The sequence below is a fragment of the Toxotes jaculatrix genome, chromosome 1 (genome assembly GCF_017976425.1).
Source record: "Toxotes jaculatrix isolate fToxJac2 chromosome 1, fToxJac2.pri, whole genome shotgun sequence".
In the NCBI taxonomy this organism is placed as follows: Eukaryota; Metazoa; Chordata; class Actinopteri; family Toxotidae; genus Toxotes; species Toxotes jaculatrix.
This window is the reverse complement of record NC_054394.1, coordinates 22,195,677-22,213,647: the sequence shown is the minus strand read 5'-3', so window position 1 is coordinate 22,213,647 and position 17,971 is coordinate 22,195,677. Positions and strand designations below refer to the sequence as shown.

The window sequence follows — 17,971 nt, the reverse complement described above, 5'->3', positions numbered from 1 at the left end:
TGTTGACTGCTGTTGTATTATCCTCTTTGTCACAGCTCTCAGTAAAGGTACACAGTTCTAGATGCACATACTGGCAAGCCTTGTAATCCTGATTATAATAATCCTTTATGAAAATACCTTATTACAACCTGTCTACCAAAGTTTTGTCAGTCAATTAGTTTATCTGAATCAGAATTTGTGCGCAAATAAAAATGACATTCCCAAAGATATTGGAAAACTTTGGACTTACTGTACATATTGCGAAATATAGACATACATTTATTTACTACTGGAGGTATGGAAATCCTGATGTATTATTTAAAGACAGCGTTGTGTCACTGTGTGTATTGCTTTTTTTATTACCATATTAACTCTGGGTTATTGCACCAAACAGATGCTTGTTTGAAGCATGGCCCTCTTGTTGATTTTACACATTAAACTGCATACAGTATGTGCTATTGTCTCGCCTGAAGTATTTTCTGTCCTTTTGAGCTTAAGTGAACCGGCTGCTTTGAAGTAGCGGCCTCTCCCAGACAGTCTCTGTGCTCGGCAATGAGCCAGAAGGACTTCAGTTTCCTCAGTGACAACTGGAAGGCAGGTATTGCCTTCTAGCCTACTAACCGCAGGCCTGCTTTGTTTCTCACTCAGCCAACCATGAACAGTGAACAGTGCGCATGGTCGACCTCCTTTATCTCCTGAGCCACTGAACTCTTCTTTCCATAACATTTTGATGAAGGTGCTCTCGGGAAAAATGCATTTCTGCATTTAGACAGCCAAGTGATTTATTTTTTTATTTTTACAGAGCTTTGTAAAAAAAAAAAAAAGAAAAAGAAAAAGAAAAGAAAAATCACATACCAGCTTGGTAGATAACATAGATGAACGTAATTGGCTCTTGCATTGTTGTTGTTGTTTTTTTTTTCCCTCTTTAGCAGTTTTTAAATAGCCTGTTTAGCATATGGCAGAACAAAATGTAAAAAAGGAAAAGAGAGTTTCTGTTTAAAATAACACCTTGTTTATCACCACAGGAATTATTCATGTGAGCTCACAATTGAAAGACAGATGGTTTGAATGCCAATAATTAACAGATATTCTCGGTTGCTACTCATTATTGAGACCTCAAAGGCAGCGGAAGCATAGTAATAGATCTAAAACAGTATGAGCAGCCTGTGACTTGCTAGTTAAATGATGTAAATGACGTTGAGCAGCCATCGGTGGGTATTAGGCTGGAGATGTAAACATTGCTGTGGGGTTGTTTGAGGACGTGAAAGAGATTCAACGGCCCATTTTAACAATTTAGAGTGGTGTTTCATGTCAACATTTGTAACAACATGTATGACAAACCTATCAACCTCAAGATAGGGTTTTATAATGTAATGTAATGTATAGTATATAAAACTGGGTGCTATTTTGAATTCTGCCAAGTAGTGAATTTGAGCTACTATTTACATAGAAGATTAACGAAAACACATGCAGGTTCAAAATAAATAAAAAATAAGAAAACTAAGAAAATAAGCATACCATCTATAATGAAAACGCTTCAAAAATGGGAAACATAACCATCTCAGAAATGCATTGAAAATGACTACACATTAGTGACTGTTACTGCTACAGATACGGTCTCAATTTAAAGCAGATGCTTCAAATGACAATGTAACAACAATGTGACAATGTGAAAGGGGTCATCTGATGAATCTACCTACCTCTGCAGATCCCCTGAGGTTTACGGACCTTCATAGCAAGTTTCAGCTCATTGTTTAGCTGTCATAGTGGAGCATTTAGCAGCTAAAGAGCCAGATATTTCCCTCAGGAGTTGGTAGAAAGCAAAAACGAGAGTGAATATTGGATAGGTGGACACGACTCCAAGTGAATGATTTTGTTGCTCTGTAACTGCTGGATGTGTAAATGAGCAACTGTTTGCTAACAAGTTCTCCATATGAAAACGGAAACGATATAAGAGTGTGTGTTCACAACTTGTTTCTGCTGCCCCCAAGTTACAAAAACAGGGAGCACAAGCTAACATATTCTTTATTGTGCTAAATAAATGGAGTAAATAACTCCATGAGCCACAATAGTAGCAGCAACTTTTGGTGTGTTAATCAGTTTTTAGTGTCCCCTGGAAACTTCATTTTATAATTTCTGTGCATTCCTTAGCATTTGTGTATTTGGCTACCCAGTTAGTTTTGTTGTGCTGCATGTGTATTGTCAAATTGATTTTCTATCTCCACATTCAGATCTCTACATTTGATTATGTTTTGCCCATTTGGATGTGTTGTGTCAAATTTATTCCTAACTCTCAAACATTCTTCGCCTTCACAGTCCTAATCAAAGGGATACAGATAAGATAATGCAATTGAGAACAAAAATATTACAGCTAGAGAGCATTAAGTTCTGCGCTGTAGCTGGCATCTGTGTTTTATACACGACCACAGCATCACAGTAGACTAGATAGAGGATGTCTGGGAGAAGAGTCATGCTCCTCCTTTGCTATGATCAGAGTAAATTACTTTGACGTACCAATCCTATTCTGTCCTGAAGTCAAGGAATAAGGCAGAGAAAGCCTCAGATTTCTTTGTTCCAGACATGAAGGTTTTGCACTTACAGACAAATATAGCTGAATGAGATAGGGATAAGAGCCAAGAATAAAATGATTGAAATTTTCAATCTAGGGCTGAACAGCAGTGTGAGCAGAGATGAGATGCAAACCAAGCGTTCCTTTGGGGAGAAGGATGTGGATTATAGAATCCTGCTGCTGGTCCTCAGAGACCCAAGCAATCACTCAGCTGTTTGATATCCTCTTGTAGGTTGTGCTTGATGCTACTGTCTGCTTTTTACTCACCCTGAAGAATATATAATGACTATGATCAATGTTTTTTTTTTTTTTTTTTTTTTTTTTTTTTTTTTTTAATCTATGTCACCTTTTAAGGAGAAGACCCTTATTTTCTGGTGTTGCAACCCCCCGAGAGTCTTTGTGTTGCATTGCCAGCCCTGCAGCATGTTACAAGAGATTGTATGTGTTTCGGGTTATGGATCCCAGTGGCATAATGAAATACATTGCTTACTGAATGCAAGAGGAGCTGCCTGTACATTTGTGTTTGTGTGTGAGTGTGTATGGATACTAATGATATTTTATATGTGCTTCACATTTAACTTCATCTAAATTCATGCATGTCAGTGGGTTTCACAATATAATGCACTTTTTGGTAATAACATACAGTTTTTTTTTTTATACTGATGTGTGGCCATACATATTTTCATTGGGTAGAAGTGGACACAGATGCCTCTGATGTAATCTCTTCAGTCTGTTATTAATTACACTGTACAGGAAGGAGGAAAAAAGACTGCAGTAAAGGTCAGGAAGAGGTGGATTTTGTGATATTTGTTACATAGGATGGTATCTCATGATAACTGTAAGCAACCTATGAGATTCTAAGTGCAAGCGGGCCTAGTAATCTCTCTTTACTATTGATTTTTTATCTTTATTTTTTTAACAGGTGGACCTTCCAGTTCATACACATACAATCTCAATCTCAGCAGGTGTGTCCAGGGATTAAACAGAGCTTGAGGCAGCTGGATCACAGCTCCAGTATACACAGTTCAGGTGCAACTTAGCCCCAACACATCAGCTTCCAGTCACAGACGCCTGCAGCATCAAGCTACTAGGGCCTTCACTTTCACTCTCATACTTCAGTAGGTTTAGATGGTCACAAGAAGCCAAATAATTCAAAGAAATCATGTTCTAGTAAAAAAATCTGACAGCTTGTTGACTTGCATTGCAGTAAGATGGTTACTCGAAAATCCAGCATGCAGCTGGTGATGATGTTTCAAATCTCTTGCATCCAGTTTCCCTTTTATGTGAACAAAGCTTTTGCCTAATTACTCAATTTTGTTGAACAAAGGTCAACTCACCAGCATATTTTTGATCAAAGGACATGGAATTAATTGATTCTTTTAACATCTGATATTAAAATTAATTTTAAAGGAAGTTAAATGATACGAGTCATGCATGATGGAGCAAATCTGATCCCAAATGTCAAAAAGAAATCTGAATAATATCTTGCTTAAATTTAATAACCACACAGATTGTGTTTTATTTTCAGTCCTTGTATAAATCTGAGCATCTGTTCTTTAAATGACCAAAGTGCTGCTATTGCACAGATTTTAAATGTTCATTTTAATATTTTATTTGACGGAACTGCCAGAAGAAAGACAGCAGCCACAGCAGAGACGACAAGCACAGAGGCCGCTAAAAGACAAGAAAGAGTCTAACAAGAAAAATTGTGGTGATAACAGAGTAACCACTGATAAAAAGTAAAAAAGGACACTGAATGGCAGCTTTATTTTCCCAAAACTAATCACATTTAGGAGCTCAGATTTGTGGGAAATTAACATCAAAATTACATCTCAAGGACCCAGACATCGTGACTGAATTTAAATTCTGCCACCCACCTTTTCCTTTAAATAAATTAGGCACCCATGCTTCCTGCGCTTTATTTATTCATACTTTTTTTTTCTTTCTAACCTTGTATTGCTTGAGGAGTGCACCCAATTTGTGTTACCTGCTACAAAATCACTCACCAGTCATTTAAGCTTCTATTGTTTTTTTTTTTTTATGTTTTATTTTAAACTCTCCAATCCAGAAATTTTGAGTTCAAAGTGCGATCTGGCTGACACCTTAGTGGTCTGCTTTGCCTGCACTTTGCCAGAACTGCTGCAATTACACACACACACACAGCAGATCTTTCAGCCATGAATGACTTTACCTTGATCTACTAGTTTGATTAAATGATATGCTGGTGATTGAGATGTGAGTGAGTTGTGCTCGCCCACCAGCTGCCATGGTCAGAGTCATTACAGCTGACAGACTGTTCTGAAACTAAAGAGTGAGGAGTCCTTGGGGTGAACTGAAGCCTATTACTAAGCTATAACAACAATGAACTGCTTTAAAACAAGGATTAATGCTGCATATTGAGACGTTAAGGCACAAACCGTGAATTAATAGCTGAGCACAGCATACTGTACTCACAGTGTGGCTTTTAATAGTTTCATTTCCAAGAGATAACAAAGGGCTTGATATATCGTTTTGATCAACCATACATTTAACATGCAGCCTTAGCACTGCAGCAGACACACAAGCTCATGTGCACATGTGCAGGTGAATCATTCTTCCTCCACAACACAAATCCCACCTTAACCCCAGGGTATGCCTGCAAATGAATTATTATACCCTCACCTTTGTGTGAGTTCAGAATATTGATCATCTTTTAGTATTGCCCCTGAAGAGGAAAAGAGATAATAGGTTGGATTTTATTCAGAGTGAGAATGTCGAGTTTGCTTTTCAGACACATCACCAGTGTATTTCTCAGCGGTGAAAAAAGTACTCAGTTCCCTTAACTAAGTAAGAGTACTATTACTATAATGCAGAAATACAAGGAAAATGTACCAAAAATATGTTTTTCTTATATATCACATTATATATGGATTGTTAATACTGTCTCATCAATGTGTAATCAGGAGTTTGTTGTTGTAAGTGCTCAAAATGGAGCTAGTTTTAACTACTTTATACACAGATCGTTTAGGACCCCTCTAAATGGTCCCAAGATAAATCTGAGCGGTCGTGAGAGGATTCTGTGTAATTTGTGTTCATTTTTTCTTGCCTTTTCTCTAATTGTTACTTTTTTGTGAAATATTGGAGAGTTCTACCTTGGTGGGCCTCCTGAATTTAAATTAAATCTTGTTTAGAAGGGAAAGGATTCTCTTAGGTAGAACTGCTAACAGCTAATAGACAAATGAAACATGACCATTAGCCCTAAGCTAGACCTTTTTTTTTTTTTTAAAGGATCTTAAACCAGTGGCTTAACAATTCATGGTGCTTATTAAGGTTATCATATGTTTTATGTATTATTTGTAATCTCCATGTGAAAATTAACAACAGTTACTTACCACCACTGCTTATTTTATGCTCTAACATGGCAAGAGAATATATGAAAATACTTACAGTCTCAACTCTCTGTCTTCTGTATTGTGTTCACAGCTACACTCTCCGTGTGGTCGGCAATGGGATCAAAGCTCAGAGTGCCAACCCTGAAGTCAAAGTAAAGGAAGCAGACCCTGTGATAAATCAAATCATTGACAAACTGAAACACATCAATCAGGTGAGACTTTCTCATTCTCTGTACATATTTGCCATATGTGCATTATACAATTTCCTCTTTTATTGAAGCTCTCACTTTCTTTTAATTCTACATTTCCATCCCTCATTCTGTCAGACATAAGGTAAGTGTCTCCTTAGGCAATCTGCTAATTCTCTGTACTTCTTTGTTAGTTTATGGGACATAAAGTATCTCCTGTTAACTTTTGGCTCATTGCTTAAGGTACACAGAAACTGCTTCCTTGTAAGAAAATGACTGCTCACAAAGCCAAAGCCCTTTACACTTCACCTTTGAATAATCCCTGACAAAATAATTCATTTGTATCATGTTTCATATTACCGGTAAGTACCGGCTAATAGAAAACTAGTCTCAAATGCAAAATCATCTCCAGGCAATGAAAAAGAAAATCAATCATTACACATTTAGAAACCCATTTGATCTGGTTTGTGTGTCTTCATATTTACAAAATTATTTTTCTGCTCTTTGTCAAAATCAATGTAGCTTTTCTATCACCCAGTCTGCTTTGATGCACATTTGTGCTGCTGTGGCTCCTTTCAGTGCTGTTTATCTCTCAGGATGATGAGATTAGAGCAGTTTACGGGAGCACTTTCTCTTCTGTAGCTTCAATATCAGCTGCTGTAGCCACCTCTGGGTTGTTTTACCGCAGCAGCACAAGCTTCATGTATCTGTTGCTTTGGCTTCCGTTGCTTGCATGACTTTTCATTGTCTTAAACTTGTGTAATTTCTGTTTACTCGGCACAACGACTGAATAACACTGATTGACTTAACAATGGCAGTGGATCAACAAAATCAGATCTCCCTACAAACTTTTTGGGATGGCATACAGCTCATCAAGACAGATATGCTCATTATTCATTCTGTAGTATTCACATGTCCTTGGATTCTCTTGGAGAATACGTCTCTTCACTAGAGCAGCAGATCAGGGCAAATGAGGACCCATAACTCTACGTGATCTCCTGACATGAACCAAAGAACTAACTGAAGATAATGCTTACCTGATGGAGAAGCAGATCTTCAAATCTTTGCTTTGTTAAGATTCCTGACTGCTCTGAGGGCTGTGATGATCTTGGCTTCATATCCCAACTAATCCCATCGTTCCTTGGGCAAGAAAACTTCCCCACACTGCACTCCCATGTTCCTACACAGCAATAGAGCTGGTCCTAGGCCTGTCACAAAGCTGCTGAAACTCTCCATCAACAGTTAATGTGGTTAGTTGAAGCATGTAACTCAGGACAACTCTGGCCTTAACCTAACTCATGGTGTTGGTATCCCACTTTCAAAATGGATGATATTAAAGGTTTAAAAATAAGTCATTTGAATATTAGATGTCTTGCCAAAAACTGATTTACTCAGTAGATGGAAAGTCCATCATATTACTAATATTATTACACAGTCTGAAACATGGCTTAGTTGCAAAATCTCTGAGAATGAAATCAAACTTGTGAACTATTGTCTAGATAGAGCTGAGAGAAGCTCCAGGGGAGGTGGTGTGGCAACAGACGTGTCCTCTAATTTGATATCTGAGCTAATTACATCTACTGATACATTTTGAATGTCCTTTTGTTAAAACAGTTTCTCATCACTATAAATATGTAACTACTGGAAATATATTTAGACCCCCTCTGTCCCTGTTTAGGTCTCTAAATGTTTGATTTTTCCACCATTGATTCCATGTCAAAAATGCTGATTGGGAAACATAGAGGCCACTAAGAAACATCTCCAAAACACTCTATTTCAGTTTTTCTTTTTCACTTTTGTTTGTATTATGTGTTAGGACCCCTGTGAGATGGTTTACATCGAGGGTCTACCCGACTGATTAAACTTGTTTCATTATCTTTCTTGACCTTGTGCGGGCACTCCCTCCCTGACTATTTCACATCATCTGTAGGATGTCAGAACACATAAATCTATATCATAACCATCTGTGAACTCCTGACATTGTTGACATTCACTGTGTATATCTCTTTCACTCTGTGCTCTTACCATGTACATCTTAAATGTTCTTTGAATATCCTTGTGGTTCCGTAAATTTTTACCTACAGGACCGAGACTGTTTTATGAGCTTAAATACTCAGAAATTCTTTATCATTTGCTCATGATTTACTGTAACTACCGTGAAGCAGATCGTGATCAGCTCAGCATAGATTATGTAATTATGTATAATCTGCTGAGAGCAAATATTTAACTGAGTGTTACTTTAAACCCCTCTGTGTTTTATTCAGCCAACATCTTTTGCACATACTCTGCTGTCATTAGCCCACAACCTGTTCCTCTTGTCCCTACATACTGTCTTTGCTTACCCCAATTTAATAACCAATCAATTGTTAGTGATTCACTCTTTAATCCCTAGAAGTGACAGTAAGAAACAAGCAACACATATCATCATTGTTTAAGTTGATATGCTAGCAAACAGCCTGATGAATAGAAATCCAATATTCACTCACCTTAACAGTATGCATAGGCAACTGATCCATTGCTAATGCAGAAATATTGATTATAGCCACTTCCTATACAAACACTACTGTTCAAAAAAAACGGTAAACTGCTCCTCCCAGTTTGACAGAATTAATACATGGACTAGCATTAGATGACAAGTAAATTTAATTTTCTTAATGATTTTTCTGACACTGTTAAAGGTTTGTTTACATCAGTAATAATTTTAAACACAACAGGGAAGCAGCTAAACTTCACTGTCAGTTAGGATAATTTGAATTTACAAGATGAAAAATATAACTGATGGGGTGTATTTTCTTTCTCTCTGTTTTCAAATCTGTTTCTTTCTTGTCTTCTATATCTTTAAATCTTTCCCTTACATGTGCTTTGCTTTGCTTTTAAGCTGAGAGGCAATCCTCTGGTCTGTAAAGAAACTGAGGTAGGTCTGATTTGTAGCAAAAAAAAAAAAAACAACACAAACAGTGAGACATTTGATTAAGATTCACAGCTTGTACAAAAGCAGTTTATTGTACTAGTATAGATAAACTGTGTTTTTTTTTGCCTCCGTTTTGGATATTTTGTTTTCAACACCTGCACAGTAGTTCTGACATTGGTTTTTTCCAGGAACACTTCTCCCAAGTTTACTTGGAAATAAAATAGAGCAGTTTATTAATACATGAATAAAAAGGAGTGTTTGGTATGGGATGGAATAAATATCAAATATCCAACACTGACTCACTGGCTGTCAGTTGTCCTTAAAAATCAGCCGACTGTGAAATCACTGAAATGTAAATTTAATTACAGAATTTACTCAGCAAAGGCAGCATGAAATGAAAAGACAATGCAACATCAACAGAGTTTCAACCAAAACTGATTTATCTTTTTCTTCTCCTCACTACGTTGGGTGTTTTCTGTCCTTTCATCAAGTACAGTGCATTCATGAACTTTTCAGACCACTTTTCTTCTTTTTTTTTCAAAATTTTATGTTACAGCCGTATTTAAAATCATATTAAAATAAAATAAAATATCACAAAAGTAATTTTCCCCACATCTATCTACTTTGAATGTCCCAGAAGTAAAATAGAACTTTTGAAATTTTTGCAAATTCATTAAAAAGGAAAAAGTATCACATTGACATGGGGATTCGGCCCCTTTACTCAGTACTTAGTTTGAAGCACCTTTGGCAGCGATTACAACCCTCGGTCTTCTGGGGTATGACACAACAAGCTTTGCACACCTGGATTTGGGGATTTTCTGCTTCCTTCTCTGCAGATCCTTTCAAGCTCTATCAGGTTGGATGGGGACCATCAATAGACATTTTCAAGTCTCTTCAGAGGTGTTCAGTTGGGTTCAAATCAGGGCTCTGGCTGGGTTAAAATGATGTATATTTCCGTTCTGTCATGTTTCTTGGAGCTTAAGAACACAAATAATTCTCCCCATTGCGTTATGTCTACAAATCGTTTCCCACACCACGTGAATGAATCAAAAACTAAAGCCATATACCAGATTGTGAACATGTGACGGACTAAGGATGCAGCAAAATCACTATTGGGAAAGTCATTTGCAGTATCTAAGCAACTTCATATTTACGTAGCTTTTATTTTAAACCTCTGAGTTAATCAAAAACATAAAACACAATTGAAACCAATTTTCACATCACAAAGGCATCTTTAAAATCTTGTCCAAAAGTGACTGGTTGAAGTGGGATGGCTTCCTCCATTAGTGTTCAAAAAGTGTTTTTTGTGAAAAGGAGAGCCCTCAAAAGTTTGATTTTGTTGTTAAAATCTACTTGTGTTGAATTTCAACGTTTGCCCTTACTCACAAGTGCTGTTTGCCAAATCCTCATGGTCTGTGTCAGCACTGCCTCAAGCACATGCAGACGAAATAAAAATAAAGATGCTGTGCCTTTGTAGTAGGGTGAGTAGTGAACCTTGTTTGTTTTGTTTGTAGTCATGATGATAACCATCCAGATCTTGTATTAAATAAGCTGTTCCTTGCTGTAAGCTATTCATAGATTTTGTTTGGGTTTTATGGGAATTCAAGATGCAAACAACCAAAAATTAATTGTAGCAACATCTTGAGTACACTCCAGCCAAATTACACTCCATCACTGGGTCAAACTGATTATCAAAGGAAAGTGCTTTGTTGTTCTGCTTGTAAGCCTCATATCAGTTACATAACACACTGATTTGCAAAATCCTTCATCACAGTGTATGTTTTATCCCAGTAACTCACAAATTAGAAACAGACAGTATTCAAAAGTATTATCAAATTTGTCCTAATAAAGTAAGACATCCCTCAGCTGCACAAATAAGATTTAAACAAGTAATTTCTATCTTTAAACATCTATGTAAATATAGGTATTTTGTAAGTAGTAAGTAGTAAGAAGAACTTGTGTGATGTTATAGGGAAGAAAAAGTCTTACCCCAACTTCATACCAGACTCAAGATGGTAGCGGCACATAAGTGATACTGAAGTGTTCCCTCATTCAGCCTACACTGACTCTGGCCAGTGTTTGATGGCTGCTGTCATCTACATCAACTGCTCTTCCCTTACATTACAGTACATTCATATGGAAGATACTATAAATAAATAATAAATGCATTCAAATCACATAAGAGGAAGAACTAGATAGCATCCATCCGTTTGGGAGTGTTTCCCTTTAAAACAAATAAACTAGGGGCATATTTAGTGCTATGGCACAAGTGCTTAAAGTGATTTACAGAGTGCTTTAAAGAGTGATTTAATGACTGCACTAGTAGATGGCTTTGTAGCCTTCTGCAGAAGTTGGGCAGTGGCTCTGCTGTCCTGACATCAGTGGGGAGCTCATTCCACCATTGTGGAGCCAGAACAGAGAGAAGATTCTTGATCAAGAGACACCCAGAGTACCTTCAGGGTGTGTTGTGCTGCGCTCTGACCCAGTTGAACATTGGGTTTACTAACAGAGTTAGAGTTCTCCTCCAAAACAACGCAAAGCGGTCCAGCAAAAAAGTTAAAAGCTCAACTTTTGCTGCAAAGTGACACCATCCGGCAAAACTTATACAAATACATGCATCTGCATTCCTGGTAGATTACTTTGCTGCAAGAACAATGCATTCCTGCTGTTTACCCTGTGATTGTTGCAAATAAAAACAAAATAGTTTACCACCGTGATAACTTTTCAGAGCTGTAAAATCCTCTATTACAAATCACTGTGCTCTGTTTTGGCACCTGATAATCTTGTAATCTGTTACTCAAATTGGACTCATGGATCTTATTTCAGTATCTTACTGGTACTTTAAACAACACATCCTCACCAGTGCTGCCTCTTGTGTTGTTTTAACACAGGACTGTTTTCAATCTAGATTCCCACTTAGAGGGACTAAAAAAGGAGGTTGTGTAGATTGATACATGATAAATTAGAACTTGCATCTGTTCCATTAGACTGATGAGGATCAACTGAAACAGGGCATTGGGCGTAAAAGGATGTGACTTTGACACAGGAGTTCATGATTTTATCATATTCATACTGGCAAATGCTTTTAAGAGAGCTAATTAATCAACATGGCATCTCAAATGTGTCCTGTAGAGTCTTAAATAACCTGTATTGTTACTTCAGAGAAGTTGCTTATGTTTTCAGACCAGCAAACAGAGGAAGGTGAAATCTTACAAGTGAGTTTGTGTCTAAGAATTGCAGAGCTTTATATTATACATCTGGTACGATTCATTTAACAGCTTGTGTGTTCACAGTGCTTGAGTCTAGTTTGCATTATCATCTCACTGGGACTTGATTTGCAAATGGGCCTGATTTGCAAATAGTTCTGATTGGCATCTCATTAGCTGGTGAAGTGCGACACAAGTGTCAGCCTGTGTATGACCTGAATTGTCATTTAACATCAGTTTTCATTTCTCATATGTTATTCCTCTACTGTCTTTAAGGTGTTAATGATGTATATTATGAGGCACACAGCATGTTTTAACACAACAGGGAGTCCCAGGAAGTGGTAATCATGTGATTCACTGACAATGTGGCTGTTGAAAATGTAAACGGGGACTTGAGGTTGATATGTGGGTCATGTTTAGAACATCATAGGCGGCATTAAACGGTGATTCTTTTAAATTTTTGAAAATTTATTTGTTGATGAAGATGAAAAATGGAATCAAGCGGAGGAAATATAGATGCCCTGTGTGTGTGTGTGTGTGTGAGAATGTGTGCGGGTTAATGGCAGCTCAGTTTATGACCAGCAAAACCAACAATTACATATACCAGTGCACATATGTATTCCATTGTGCACATGGGTGACTGTGTGGACATCTGGGTATACCCTGCAACAGTACATCACATTTATAAATCACTACATTATTGGCGCACCTTATTGATATGATGAAACATACCTTAATCTACTTGAATGGCAAGTTGCCTGTTTGAATGGCTGGTGAGAAAGAGGCTGAAATATGGATGAAATTAAAATTCTGGTACCTTTAAAGATGCCTCTGTTGGCCATTTTTCTGAGGATAAGAATGTGTATGTCCATGCAAATGTTGATTTTCATGTTTTTCATCTACATATCAGAAATGTTCTTTACTGTTTCTATTTATTTGCCCTTGACCTTGACTAACTGAAGTGCAGAAACTGCTCCCAGTTTCCACAGGACCAAATGGAAATGTATCATTACTATTCCACAGCCGAGACTGCAGGAAAACACAAAACAGCAATGCAGCTATTGACGAATTCATCATGCAATCTGAGCGTACAAACTCGAGATTTCATCATCTTGCTCATCAGCAGCTCTTTCCTATGAATTATTTGTTGGCTCCTCTCCTCCTTGCCTGTCCTCTTCTCTTGATGTGGTAAAACCCATCAAGAATCTATAAGTAGGCCCTGTCCCTGTGTCTCTCAATCAAAATCAGGGGCAAGCAGCTCCTCATCCAGTCTGCGGGCTGAATTATTTACCAGTCATTGATGTGGTGGTTGACCAGCAGTTTTTCTTGTGAATTATTCATGCCCTCTCTCCTCTTAGACCAAAGGATTAACACTGAAAATATATTCACATTTATTTGTTGTGCTCACCACATCATAACATTTGACTGTTATAGAAGTCCAGTTAAGTAGCAAAGGCAGTCTTGGTTATAACCATCATTCTGTTTCTAGGGCCTTTCAAAGTAGCATTACTCTCTCTTGTGTTCGCTGAATTTCTATCGGGGCTCTTTTTCTTTTGCTGGGTGGAGTTTCCACAGTTACTCTGGTTCTTCCGCTGTCTACCATACACTACCTGGGGAGAGTAACTGATAGCTAAAACCTAAGCACCGTCCTCTTCCTGTTTTGGTTGCAGAATCACAGTCACACTTCCTTTTTGCCGTAAACTGACCTTGTCTTCGTTTTTGTATGAGATTTTACTCAGTGGCAGACAGAATTGCATAGTATCTATAGAGTCACATACGTCAGGATTTTACTTACTTATTTGTAGTCACACCTCTAAACCTGCAGCATAACAATTTGTATTTTTTTTTCAACCGACACTCATTGTGTCAGTCATTATACCCATGAGGTATTTGAAGTAAATTAAAACATTCAAAGACAAATCCAGCTAAGCTGCATACCTGTAGATAACAGCTTTATCTTAAATTATTTCATGTGCTTATCCATGATTGAAATCCAGTTTGAGCAACAGCAGGATAATCCTCTTTGTGTAATTGGTCATAAGTTGCTACATTCAAGTTTTACAATATTACAAAATAAATAATGAAAAATAATAATACATACAAACATAATATTCTTCTGAGAATTACATTCATACTTTGTTATTTTTCCCCCAGAAAACAAGTTTTAGAGGAAATGTAATCATAATACAGTTTATATCATCAGCAACACATTTGCCTAATGTTCACAACAAATATTTTATAGTAATATCACCAAATGTAATTTGTTCCAAGAAAAATATCATTAAAAATATCATTATCATTAACATCAATATGACATATCCGCAGTGTTCACAGTTGCTTATTTCTGTGTTTAAAACTTCCCCATTGTGTTTTACTTTCTCTCACTATACATGCTCATAACAACTAAAATATAATATAATATAATATATATATGTAATATAGATATCTGAAAATACTTGGATAGGGTTCAGAAATGTGGTGAACATTGTTACAGGTTAAGACTGGTATTACTATACTTTCCATGAAAATATAATCTCTCAATAAGTTCTGACCTCCCTACCCTCTTTGTGGCTCTAAGCCCCAAACCCACTGGTTCCCACAGGAGACATAAATCTTTAAAAGGACACCAGAAAAAAATGGAAGTATATATTCATCATGAGCATGTAATTTTGTGTAACAGTTGGAACTGCAGATTTAACCAAATGTAGAAAATAGTGTGTTTGTTGGGGACTATTTTCAGCCGTGGATTAATACATATTTGGTGCTTTAGTGAGTATGGCAGCAGGACATTTTTTGTAGGATGGTCTCTAAATAAACTACAATGCCTATGGTAATTATAAAAAAGGAACATGTTGCTTAATGCAAAGTAGGGGCTCATTGATGCATTTTTTGATAGTTTTGGACAACAGTGAACGTCTGTAGCATAGAAGAGTAAGTGTTACCAGGCCGTACGTACTATTAGCATCACTTTATTGTCAGTTTTGGTATTGTCATGGGATTTTCTGGCAATAAGAAAACTACAGAATATCGCCAGCGTTATCCTTGAAATTTTGTGTTGAGTCCTAGGACAGAGGGTTAATTTGAATGGTAATGTTATTCTAAAATTCACATTACTTTCTAATTTCTACTCTGGCCTCTCACTCACTGACCTGCTGCCTCTTTGCTGCAGCTGCACTTGGTCTGGATAAACACCCTGTCAGTGGTGCTGCTGCTGTGAGGGAGATGGAAAATGACAGTATGTGTCTTGGGACCTGCTCGCATCCCGACACTTTTCTCCTCTGACTGGCAAATATGATCATTGTAAGATCTCTCCTCCACCCTCTATTTACAGATAGTAGAATATGTTCAAAGAGAATACTAATGAGCTTAAAAATCCGCACACAGCTTGATTCATCTCTTGGATCTCTGAAGGTGTGATTCATTTTGCCACATGACATCCTGCACCTCTTTAAGAAATGTACCCAGTACATAATGTACACTGTTCATTTTAATCAACAATAAATGTGTATTTATTACTTGCCACTGACTATTACTTTGTATTCCTTGCAGTTTTTTGGGACTACACCTATCCATGTCTGTGGTGGGAAATGTAGACTGAAAAACTGTAGGCAGGATAAACATAGAGATAATGCTCTTACATTTACAAGATGGCCATCACCTCAAACAACAGCCAAAAATACATGATGAGGTGTGTGTATCATGCATATATATACACACACACACACACACACACATATATATAAACACACACACACCTGTTATACCTGTAACGCCTGTTTTCATTGGTTTACTCCAGAGGCACAATCTTATCAAGTTCATCTGTGTCAACAAATAAATTAAATTGTTGGACTGTGGTCCAACAATTTAGACAATAAATTTTTAGGCTGGTATATAAATAAATAAATTTTTAGACAATAAATTTTAGACAATAAATTAAAAAAAAAAGTATTATAGAGTATAATTAAGTGATACATCAGAAAATACACAATAAACATATAGCTATACACATTGTTAATGCAGTTTTAGTGTTTTAGTATTTATTTATTTATGTCTGTGTGTGTGTGTGGGTACTTTTCATTATTCTGACTACCTGTGGGAAGAAACTGTCTCTGAAACGGATAATGCTCTGGTAGCATTTTCCAGATGGCAGGAGTGAAAATAGTGTGTGGGTTGGATGACTGGTGTCCTTGATAATGCTTTGGGCTTTCCTTATGCAGTGCGTAATGAAGATATCATGGAGCCGTAGTAGGTCTTTGCCAGTAAATTTTTGATGCGGGCTTTACAGTGTTTTGCTGCAGTTTCCAGTCTTGTGCAGTCAAAACTGCCAAACCATACACTGTGATACAGCCTGTCAGAATATAGTCTCTATGGCGCAGTGATGAAAGTTAAGCCAAGCCTCGGTTCCAATGCCAAATCTTTTGAGACGCCTCACAAAGTACAGCCTTTGTTGTAATTTCCTGAGGAAGCAGCTGGTATTATGAAAAGTTTGTGATGTGCACAGTGGTGAGTTGAGAAAATTCTAAGAGGAGCAGAGGTTACCAAGGACAGGAAAAACGAGAATGCATGTAAACAACAAATATGTCCCAAAATTTATTGATTTCACTAACATTTCACCAAAAAGTTGAACCAATGCAGGAAATGAAAAAGATTAATGGTTGTATACAGGAATAACACGACTGGAGACACACTACTAGATCTGTGAAACTGATGTTTAGCAGGTAAAATCTTTACCATGTTAGTTTAGCATGCTAACAGTCACTAGTTAGCACTGCAGTCAAATTGCATCTGAGGTTGATGGCATTGTTGTATTTATTTTGTTATAAACAAATGCACTGGACAAAGTGAAATGACCTGATAATGATGCTAGATGAATGGTGCAGGGATGACCACAGTCATTAAGATTCAACCTCAGGGTAGCATGGATACTTTTACCAAATTTAATGGCAATCCGTCCAATAGTTGAGACATTTCATTTTGGACCAAACTGGCAGACAGACCAATAAAGCCATGTCAGTGAAACTACATTAATTGGTGTGTGTATGTGTATGTGTGAGTGAATGACAGGAAGATAAAGTCACTCTGACTGTACACAATATAATTATAATTCTACATTGTCCTGTCCCTCCAACAGTTTGGGCCTGGAGTCTGGGCTGCATGGTCACTGTTTGTAACAGTGACTTTTTTTATTTTTTTTGCTGCTTTTGCTAATATTGTTTGTTGTTTAACCAGTTTTCTAATTTCCGTTTCACATCCAGATGGTTCCTCTCTCACCTCCTGTAGCCAACACTTTTTTATCTTCATTATTATTAACAGCAAACAGCAGAGACTCAGCAGTTTTCTCCCGGGTGTGTTTCTTGCCATTGATCAAACAGTAACTCCAGAGGACAGCTGATGAAATGTTAACTGACGTTGTAGTGGTTGCCATGGTTACCGCTGTGGCATTTGCCTTTGCATTTGCTTTACACTTTACTTTTTACTAAGTCAAGAGATGGATCAGCACTGGGATCACTGACATGAGCTTTTGTGATTTATTTATACATGAATGCCATTTGTGAATCAGTGCATTCCTGCGGCCTCACAAGTCGATAGATATTGTCTAACGGTGGTTACAGACTAAACGTACAATCACAGTATTCATTGTCTACTTTGCTATCCTTGTCCTCTCTGTTGGAGATGGAGAGTAGAGCTACTCAACTCTGGGAGCCCAGAGATGCACAAACAAACTCTTTCAGCAAATTGGAGTTGAA

The 17,971-nt window shown here is 37.3% G+C and overlaps 1 protein-coding gene across 3 annotated transcripts in view; it reads left to right on the top strand.

The window, feature by feature from the left end:
• gpc5a (glypican 5a) overlaps nt 1-17,971 on the top strand; it is a 110,345-nt gene that overhangs the window by 47,619 nt on the left and 44,755 nt on the right. The window contains exons 7-9 of one of the 3 annotated variants that reach the window (XM_041058618.1): nt 6,011-6,131; nt 6,246-6,252; nt 6,926-8,595. In XM_041058618.1, coding sequence (XP_040914552.1) covers nt 6,011-6,131; nt 6,246-6,251 — 127 coding nt within the window. In that variant the 3' untranslated portion in view covers nt 6,252; nt 6,926-8,595. Of the gene's footprint in view, nt 1-6,010; nt 6,132-6,245; nt 8,596-17,971 lie in introns of those variants that run through there. The other 2 variants (XM_041058535.1, XM_041058450.1) reach the window with 2 other exon arrangements.